The 10,195-nt window shown below is 39.8% G+C and overlaps 1 protein-coding gene and 1 long non-coding RNA gene across 3 annotated transcripts; both read left to right on the top strand.

Annotated features, from left to right (window-relative positions):
* Positions 1-1,272: 1,272 nt before the first annotated feature.
* LOC106744715 (importin-5) lies at positions 1,273-8,303 on the top strand. Of its 2 annotated transcripts, none has more exons than XM_014619689.1 (14): positions 1,273-1,353; positions 2,567-2,716; positions 2,905-3,131; positions 3,230-3,326; positions 3,623-4,188; positions 4,880-4,988; positions 5,327-5,626; positions 5,729-5,911; positions 6,000-6,126; positions 6,251-6,616; positions 6,722-6,975; positions 7,087-7,607; positions 7,688-7,907; positions 8,042-8,303. In XM_014619689.1, the coding sequence occupies exons 1-14, from the start codon at positions 1,273-1,275 to the stop codon at positions 8,129-8,131; spliced, it is 3,291 nt and encodes a 1,096-aa protein (XP_014475175.1). In that variant the 3' UTR covers positions 8,132-8,303. The 2 variants fall into 2 exon arrangements, with proteins under 2 accessions (XP_014475175.1, XP_014475176.1); XM_014619690.1 differs by lacking the exon at positions 1,273-1,353 and adding an exon at positions 2,146-2,241.
* Positions 8,304-8,780: 477 nt separating this feature from the next.
* Positions 8,781-10,092, top strand: LOC106744716. The gene is made up of 2 exons (XR_001374481.1): positions 8,781-9,734; positions 9,824-10,092. It is a non-coding gene; the product is annotated as an uncharacterized LOC106744716 (long non-coding RNA).
* The last annotated feature ends 103 nt before the right edge of the window (positions 10,093-10,195 follow it).

Raw genomic sequence — 10,195 nt, 5'->3', positions numbered from 1 at the left:
AAAAAGTAATAAAAATTAACTAACAGAAATTAAGTTAACAGAAATAGTTAATAACTTTTAAATATTTCTCAATGAATTAAAAAATAATTAACGAACTTATTAGTTTCTCTAAACGTTTCGCCAATTAGTATCCGCATTTTTTAATGTGACAATTACCATATCAGACGCTATCTCATTGCTATTAGAGCATTCGATTTGGACCCTTACACGCTGTAAGCGCTTATGCATTTGGTGCCCTGCCTTGATAGAATAAGCGTTTATGAATGTGAATTATAATGTAACAATGACGTCACAAGCCGCACTGTGAGCGCTTACGGCTCCAAAACGAACGGCGTAAGCTAGGGGTTGCGTTCAGCAAAGAAAGCAGCTTTGCAACTGTTGTAAAATTCGTGAATCTGATTGGTATATGCTCTTAACCTTGGCTGAATCTAAGAACGTATACCAGTCAGGTTCACGAATTTTACAACAGTTGCAAAGCTGCTTTCTCCGCTGAACGTAGCCTATGCTTATGAGCGCTTATAACGTGTAAGCATCCAAATCGAACGCATACTCATAATCGGATCTTATGTATATTTAAGCCCGTCTTAAGTTTATCTTCAGATGCTGTACGGCTCATTTCATTGGCTGCAAAACATCTGAAGATAAACTTAAGACGGTCTTAAATATAGGATTCGACAACGAATATCCCATAAGGCCTATGAATACTGCCTTATGCATGTGTGTCCGTTATTCATAGGCCGGTATTCATAATCGGATTTTATTTTTAAGATCGTCTTAAATTTATCTTCAGATACTTCGTAGCCAACAAAATGAGCCGTAGAGCATCTGAAGATAAACTTTAAGACGGTCTTAAATATAAGATCTGACTGAATACCGGCCATAGTCGGATCTTACATTTAAGTTCTTCTTCATTTAAGTCCATCTTAAGTTCATCTTCAGTTGTTTCGTAGCCAATGAAATGAGCCATATAGTATCTCGAGATAAACTTAAAACAACTCCTGAATATATAAAATATATTTAACTTCCATAGAGAGAGAGAGAGAGAAAGTAGTTACGTTCCCAATCGCAAATTCGCAATCGATGATTCGCTCCTCGTTTCCCCTAGGAGGCCGCGCGAATTCACCTAGATGGCGGCCGTAGGTCCCGTTTCCACGCGGCCGGCCGGCAGTACTGCCAACGCCCGTCACGGGCGATATTTCGTCACGCGCCGTTGGCGGCTCCAAATGACGATCAGGGTCGAGTAAGCGTGTTCGCTTCATTCGTTCGGCGACAATGGCGGCGGACCTAGATCAGTTCCAACAGCTCCTAAGTACACTCCTCAGCTCAGAAAACGAAGTCCGTGCGCGAGCGGAGGTACGTATAACGCCCGCGGAGGCATCTATTGTCCGAGAGCCGGCCGTCGGTCGCGCACCGGAGCGTGCGGATATTCGCGGCACGTTTCCGCAGAGCACGTTGCCGACGTGTTGTCAGCGGCCGCGTGTGCCTGCGGGTTAATCGTGCGCGATAACGCGCGCGAGCGCAGCCTCACGCGCGTCACGATCATCCGGTGGCGGGCCGGCGGCCGAGGCGCCGCTCGCCGCCTGGCCGAATTCGCGCGGCCACCCGCTCCGCGAATTTCCGCGTGCTGACAAGTGTTCGTCGAGGAAATCCAAAATGGTGTCGCACGCGGATAGCGCGCGCGCGCGCGCCGACCGTCAGCTCGACCGTCCGGCTGCCGCGACGGGCGGGTGGACGCCGCAGCTCTCCGCGTGCGTCTCGCATTCGTGTCAGGCGAGCTGCTCTCCCCTCGAACGAGCACCGTCCTCGGCGACCTGCGTCTCTTCTCGAGGATGGCGTGTTCGCTCGCGCGTCCCACGCGACCTGGCGGGATGTACGGCTCGCTTTCCCGCCTACACTCGCCCCCCGCGATTTCCGGTGATCGCGTAGAGCCGCACGTGCTAGCCCGTTGCTGCGGCTAGTCTGACGGGTGTGATTCGGGCACCCGCCTTCCGTGCTTTGTTCCTTTTTACCGTTATTTTTACAACTCCGGCGCATACGTGTGTGTACGTATGCACATGCACGTATACACGTTTACCTTGACTTTCGCACGGCCGGATCACGTGTCGAGAAAATATTCACGCCTGCTCCGGCGATATGTATACCCGCGATTAAATAAGTCTGATGCCGTACGATAAATTTAGTCTTGGATCTGGTGATTCTGGCATTCCACGCGTATACGCGTTACGTGTGATTTTTCATATCGTTAGATAATCTTTCATTTATGTTTCGCGTCTTCATAGATTTTTACGTCTAATGCGCGAGAGAAGTCTTGTATCGTGTTTAATTGCTCGAGAAATAAATGCTGTATCCATTTGGAATTGTAAATGCGCGATTAAATCTTGAGGGTGAAGGATTATTTACCGCTGTCGTCGTCGAGAAGAGAAATGTCTTGGGGATAAAAAAGAACAAGAGTAGTCGTTAGCTACTTGGATTTTTTTTATCTTCCTTTTTTACTTGTCCTTCATTCTATTTTCAAGAAATTCTAGATAATCGAGATAATCAGTATTGCGATCTTTGAAACCATTAGGAGACGTATAATAATCTTCCGTTGGAGAGCAAGGTGACATATCTCTTAAGTACTGTTTGCAATGGCACACTCGTGGACGAAATGCGGTCTATGGCCGCTGTACTGCTGCGCCGACTGTTTGCCTCAGAATTCATGGATTTCTTCCCTAAGGTAGCTATTACAGGTGTCTTCCAAGTTTCTATTCTCACATATCAACATTATGTATATATATGAAACATGCTTTGTGCTAATCTTAATCTGTCTATTTCTTAAGAGCTTATCAGAGACTTAGTTGAAAGATATTTATGCACTTAACTCAAAGGTCAGTTAAAAATAGACTTGATATGCTACCGATTCAGATCCCATCAGAGGCGCAAGCACAGCTGAAAGAGCAGATTTTGTTGTCGGTCCAAAATGAACAGAAAGAAACCATACGTCGCAAAGTCTGCGAGGTTGCAGCCGAGGTTGCCAGGAATCTGATAGACGAAGAGGGCAATAACCAATGGCCGGAGTTTCTTCAGTTCTTATTTCAATGTGCAAACAGTCCATCGCCCGAATTAAAGGAAAGCGCACTCCGTATGTTCACGTGAGTTCCCCCTGAATTTATACTTTTATATAAGTGGCATACATATATGTTAAGAAATTAGAAAAAAAAGAAAGTTAATATCGTACACACATACACAGATCCGTCCCAGGAGTATTTGGAAATCAGCAAGCAAATTATCTCGACCTTATAAAACAAATGTTGCAACAAGCTGTTCTAGATATGACAAATTATGAGGTAAAATTTGTAACACATTTTATATACTCTTGCATGTTAAGTTTAACGGGAGATAGATACTCAAGTTTCGGCAAGTTAAGATGCTTGACATAATTCTTCCCAAGAACAAAGGAAAAAGGTGCCTTCTGATGACTGTAACTTGTGAAGCGTTAATTTACAGACAGATACGGGGCATACATTTCACATGGCAAATTGTATATCTCATCCGAAATAGTAGTTTTCTGCCCTTTAATTGTGAGAAACCTGATATTAAAAGAAGGATAATTGTAATACTCGTCATTATTCTTGCCACGCAGGTCCGATTTCAAGCAGTACGAGCAATTGGAGCATTTATAATATTACATGACAAGGAAGATAATATACACAAACATTTCTCAGAACTAGTTCCTGCACTCGTACAAGTAACAACTCAATCTATAGAAAAACAAGAGGACGATGCTCTTTTAAAAGTGTTAATAGACCTCGCTGAAGCCACGCCAAAATTTCTCAGGGGGCAATTAGATCATATAATGCAATTATGTATGAACGTAGTTGCTAACGAAGAGATGTCCGACTCGTGGAGACAATTGGCATTGGAAGTTATGGTATCAATGTCAGAAAACGCTCCTGCAATGGTACGCAAAGCTGGTGCGAAATACATAGTAAATCTGGTGCCGTTGGTACTGAAAATGATGACTGACTTGGAAGACGATGAAAAGTGGAGTTTCTCCGATGAAATTATCGAAGACGACAGTGACAGCAACAATGTAGTTGCTGAAAGCGCTCTCGACAGATTGGCCTGCGGTCTCGGTGGTAAAACGATGCTACCGCTAATTGTGCAGAATATCCCTACAATGTTAAGTAACAGCGACTGGAAGTACAGGTGAATATTGTGAAATTTACGTAACATTTTTATATTTTAATATATATAAATTATATGATCCACATAATTGTACTGATGTATTATGTCTACCGGAAAGTTCTGTTCGTTTTTGAATTAAAAGGAAATAATATATTTATTAATATTTACCGAACAATATAATTTCTATCGTTGCTAATGATTTTTTCCCAGCGTGATGGTAATTTGTTGATTCCATTTCTGTAGAATGACTCATCTTTGAAGGCGAGAAAAACTCAAGTAGTGCTTAGCTATCGGATAGAACTTCCCTGTAGACCTAATATATCCAACACTTAACATTTTTAGTTAAGTGCCTATCAATATGTTGTCTATCATAAAGGTCACAACTTATGAAACGTCACAGAAAAGTCAGCAGCTACGTACTCTTGTGCACGTAATTGCGTTACATCTGTGACAGAGTAACCAACGTGATGATACTCTATTCCAACTGTCGTTTTGGCAGTTGGTATTTGAGATTCTCGTTGGGGGTTTAAACTAAAATTTGGCAGTTATTACATATGATTGCCATAGTTTTGAAACACACAGCTTTTTCGACATTAAATACAGCGAAATTTAATTTTTATCATGATGTTACGTAGCATTTGTTGGGTGTATAAATTACATGGAATCCACAAAAGAAAAAAAATAAAACACGCATTTTTTTCATTATTTATAGACATGCAGCACTCATGGCTATTTCAGCTATTGGTGAAGGATGCCATAAACAAATGGAAAGTCTTTTACCACAAATCATGGAGGGTGTCATACAATATCTGCAGGATCCCGTAAGCTTCAAAATTTTCCACTTTTCATCGTCATATATCGTATTAGATCATATATTGAGTAATTTATCGAGTTAATCCACAAATCGAGTCAGCAGTCACATTTAATATATGAATATGATAGCGTTACATTTGTGGTAAATTAAGCAAAGGATACAGATTCTTGCTGCATTGCCGTTTTGGCAATTGCAGACGCCGAGATCTATCCTTCGTGGTTCCTGAGAGTTGATTGTTTACAGTTAAACAATCATAGTTTTGGAACATACAAAATTTTCGTTTGATTACTATTTTGACGTAATAGCGAAAGTCGAAGAAACGTAAAGTGAAATGTTGCTTTTCAGCACCCCCGTGTAAGATACGCCGCCTGCAACGCAGTAGGACAGATGTCCACAGATTTTTCGCCTACATTTGAAAAGAAATTCCACGACAAGGTTATTCCCGGCTTATTGATGGTGTTGGACGACAACGCGAATCCTCGAGTTCAAGCGCACGCCGGTGCCGCTCTGGTGAACTTCAGTGAGGATTGTCCGAAAAATATCCTAACGCCGTATCTCGATGCCATAATGGCTAAACTCGGATCTATACTAACCAATAAATTCCACGAATTAGTTCAAAAGGGAAACAAACTTGTGCTTGAACAGGTAAGCGACTCGATTGTGAGGATAAATCGTAAAATAAATGAACGGCGCATTTTGACGAAACGTAAACGCGATAAATGCAAATCCCTTGCTGCTTTGTGGTAGGTTGTCACAACGATCGCTTCTGTTGCTGATACTTGCGAAGAACAGTTTGTAACCTATTATGACAGACTGATGCCTTGTTTGAAATACATCATTCAAAATGCGAACCAACCTGAACACAAAATGCTACGTGGCAAGACTATCGAATGTGTTAGTTTGATAGGTCTTGCTGTTGGCTCAGAAAAGGTGATTAATCGCTCCGATTTCTTATTCTGATTCTCCAGAACGGCGAGAAAAGCTTACACTAATCGGTCGTTTCATTCGATCTTCGCAGTTTATTTCAGATGCCAGCGAAGTCATGGATATGTTACTCAAGACACACACAGAAGGTAATCTACCGGACGATGATCCACAAACCAGTTATCTCATATCCGCTTGGGCTCGAATTTGCAAAATACTTGGTAAGATATCGGACGTGTGCATGTAGCTCTAAAAAGATACTGCAAGCTCTCCGCGTACTACACTTATAAATGAGTGTGTGTATATACAATCTATTACAATGTTCGTACGTATGTTTCTTTACAGGGAAGCAATTCGAACAATATTTGCCATTAGTAATGGGGCCGGTTTTACGAACGGCTGCCATGAAACCTGAGGTAGCATTGTTGGACAACGAAGATTTGGAAACTATCGAAGGTGACGTCGACTGGCAGTTCGTCTCATTAGGGGAGCAACAAAACTTTGGAATTAAAACTGCCGGCTTGGAGGACAAGGCTTCCGCATGTGAAATGTTGGTTTGTTACGCGCGCGAACTGAAGGAAGGTTTCGCTGGTTATGCCGAAGAGGTGGTACGATTGATGGTGCCGATGTTAAAGTTTTACTTCCACGACGGTGTCAGGACTGCAGCTGCCGCAAGTCTACCGTATCTTCTCGACTGTGCTAAAATAAAAGGTTACCATAAAAGTTTTATCGCCGCTGGAAAATAGTCTTTCCCTGTTTTCTGGCTGTGTTACGAAAAGTCGGAATTGTATGTTTGACAGATACAATTTTTTCCAGGCTCGCAATACGTAGAAGGCATGTGGGCGTACATTTGCCCGGATCTTTTGAAAGCCATCGATACAGAACCAGAGTCCGATGTGTTGATGGAACTGCTGTACTCTTTCGCAAAATGTATCGAGACACTAGGTGCAGGTTGCTTGAGTGCCCCACATATGACTGAACTCCTACGGATTTTAGATAAATTACTTAACGAACATTTCGAAAAGGCAGTCGCTAGGCTGGAGAAACGAAAGGATGAGGATTATGATGAGGTACTGCAAGATTCCATAATATATTTGTGGATTTTCTTTTAAATGTATATTTTATTATACACACACACACACATACATACACTTAGTGTGTGATGCATATATTATGTACAGGTCGTTGAGGAACAGCTCGTTGACGAAGACAATGAGGATGTATATACCCTCAGCAAAATCGCTGATATTTTACACGCCCTGTTCTCGACCTACAAGTCCTCATTCTTCCCATACTTCGATCAAATATGTGGACACTTCGTTAAGTTACTGATTCCCGAGAGATCGTGGTCAGATCACCAATGGGCCTTGTGTGTATTTGACGATGTAATAGAATTCGGAGGACCTGAGTGCGCGAAATATCAAGAATTCTTCTTGCAACCTATGATCCAATACGTTTCTGACAAGTCTTCCGAGGTTCGACAGGCAGCTGCTTATGGTTGTGGAGTTTTAGGCCAATTTGGCGGAGAAAGCTTCGCTCAGGCGTGCGCGGAAGCTTTGCCGAAGTTGATAGAGGTTATTAACGATCCAGAGTCTAGGTCGTCAGAGAATGTAAACCCTACAGAAAACGCTATCTCGGCGGTAACTAAAATTCTTAAATATAATAACAAGGCGATCAATGTCGATGAAATTCTTCCACTCTGGTGAGCTTCCGTATTTCACACACACGTAATATTCACTGAGCTGCGTAAATGTAAACCTTGGTACAACTTTGGTTGTACAGGCTGTCTTGGCTGCCAGTTGTCGAAGATGAAGACGAAGCACCACACGTATACGGATACCTGTGTGACTTGATAGAAGCGCATCACGCAGTAGTCTTAGGAACAAATAATTCGCATTTGCCGCGACTTATAAGTTTCTTTGCCGAAGCACTGTTCAGAGATGCTGTGCCTAGCGATCATCCCGTCATGTCCAGAATCCTTAGTATTGTTAGAGAAATACAGGTAAACTGACAATATTTATAGTTATGTACATTTATTATTTATAGTTATACACATTTATAGGTGCATATTTATAGTCATTATACATTTTACAGTTTTCGAATAAGACGACTAATAATTTAATTGTATTTTTCTAGAACAACGAGACTATATTCCAGGCAACCATAATGCAGTTAACGACAGATCAACAACAAGCTCTTCACGAGGCACTCAGCACCCTAAGTTGAATTTTTAACATCTTAACGTAAAAAATAAAATAATACGTATGTTAATCTATCTTCTGAGAAATCTCTCCTTTGAAGATTCTAGGTAGTTAGATTATACCTATGAAACGTTCGCTGCAGCCTAGCTACACATACACACTTGCAGATCCATACATATATATATATATAAATTTTACGTGTTTTATATATTATTATTCACGTACTTGTTGAGTATATCTTTCTGCATCACTATCCGAATTATCAGTTTTCTACCGTCAGGGATTGTTGCTAAATACTTAAAGCTAAATTTGCGTTTATATCACTGATTAATATACAATCGAGATAACGTGAGAGAAATTTGATTACAAATGAGATTACAACGAGAGCTTGCATTGACGAAATCTAGAAAAATAATTTACAAATGCGCTAAGATGTTTTAAACGGATATTTGTTTACATAATATATATAACGTGGTGTTCCACTTTTTTTGGCATCATTCTGGTTAACACTATCTTGAGAAGATTACGCGCTACATCTCAAGTTGGACGAAATTTCCAAACGATAATTCATGCAACTGTGAAAGCTGAACGATGCTAAAAATTATTTTAAAAGGAGGTAGTTTTATAAATTTTATGTAACATTGCTTATACTATATATATATATATAATATATATTATATATATATATATATATATATATATATTGCTTAGTATATATAGCTTTGTTATTGGAACATAACGTTAAAAAAAATTATAATTTTGTCATGCGATCTTCTCAAATTGTTTCTATAATCTCGAGACATTTCCTGCATTTTGACAGAATAACATAACTAATGCAAACGACAGACTGGAAAGCCAGTTCTTTGTAGCCATGAAGTGACCGCGCGTGACACGTTGTGATTTAGGTATTTTTATTATTAAATTTAGGTATTGTGAATGTTATTTAATGATAATGTCGATAATATTACAATGTTGAACGTTAAATGCGAGTGTATACGAATGCCTTTTGAATGAAACGTAATGGAACGTCTGATAAATTTTAGATCCCGGGTCACGAATTTGAGAAGATGTGTATATGAATACACGTGCATATGATTAAAAGATAATAATTGCATGTTCAAGTACAGCAAAAATTCTCGTAATCCTATGGCTAATTTACATTGAGTTATTACGCATTCTTAGCTGTAACTTGTCCATGTTATATAAGCCTGGTGTTATTCATAATCGGGACATAAAAGTGACGAAAAATACAAACGCAGCAGACGGAAAAGTAATCGAATCGATAATATAGAACTGACAATACTAAACATTACGTTTCCTTCGACATGCGACACGAGAATTGAGAGAACACTAATATTTAACGAAAAGAGGACTGAGTGGAATGACGTTTAAACAACTCCCTGTTCTTGTTGCTATTTATTTATACACAATAAGTCCTTAATAAGCCTCTGATGCGACTGTATTAAAAAAAAAGAGAAAGAAAAAAAAATCCGATATAAAATTTACCCATACTGGACTTTCAGAGAGGACAAGAAAGAAAAAGAAAGAGGGAAAGAGAAAGTGGCTACTTCTAACATAAATGCTCCAAGTGATGATCTTTTTTTACTGAAACGTGTAGAGAAATAAAGGTAAAGAATAAAACATTTATCTGTACATATATCAAAATATATAAATATTGGACAAGTATACATATATATACATACATTTATATATATAGACTTGAAGTACACTTGTAAGTATCCTTGACGTATGGCAGGCACTGCCCTCGACGATTATTTCGCAAAAGAATCAACACCACACTTGCAAAATGCGTATATACTTATACAAATTGCAAACACTCGTTTACCTATCAGAAATCAGTGATGGATTGTTTGCACGAGACACATTCGAAGAAAGGGTAAAACAAAATCGGTGTGAAAGAGAATTATAATTATATAGAGATTATTTTAAAGTTATTATTAATTAAAATAAATCTCAGCTTTGTAATCGTTGGTTTTGCTTCACCTCTGCATTCGTAATATTTTATATCAATGAAGCAGGTAAAACGTGCGCGTGGTGGAAACCTCGTTTTAAACGATAGAATATATAT

The sequence above is a fragment of the Dinoponera quadriceps genome, unplaced genomic scaffold (assembly GCF_001313825.1).
Source record: "Dinoponera quadriceps isolate SergipeBrazil2010 unplaced genomic scaffold, ASM131382v1 scaffold1352, whole genome shotgun sequence".
Classification (NCBI taxonomy): Eukaryota; Metazoa; Arthropoda; class Insecta; order Hymenoptera; family Formicidae; genus Dinoponera; species Dinoponera quadriceps.
This window is presented reverse-complemented; position numbering and strand designations above follow the sequence as displayed.

Bases quoted from the DNA above. Each gene is read 5' to 3' on its own strand.
- LOC106744715 (XM_014619689.1), top strand. From the start codon at position 1,273: ATGGCGGCGGACCTAGATCAGTTCCAACAGCTCCTAAGTACACTCCTC. The intron at 3,327-3,622 runs GTAAAATTTGTA...CTTGCCACGCAG, and splicing joins TAGATATGACAAATTATGAG to GTCCGATTTCAAGCAGTACG. The intron at 4,989-5,326 runs GTAAGCTTCAAA...GTTGCTTTTCAG, and splicing joins TACAATATCTGCAGGATCCC to CACCCCCGTGTAAGATACGC.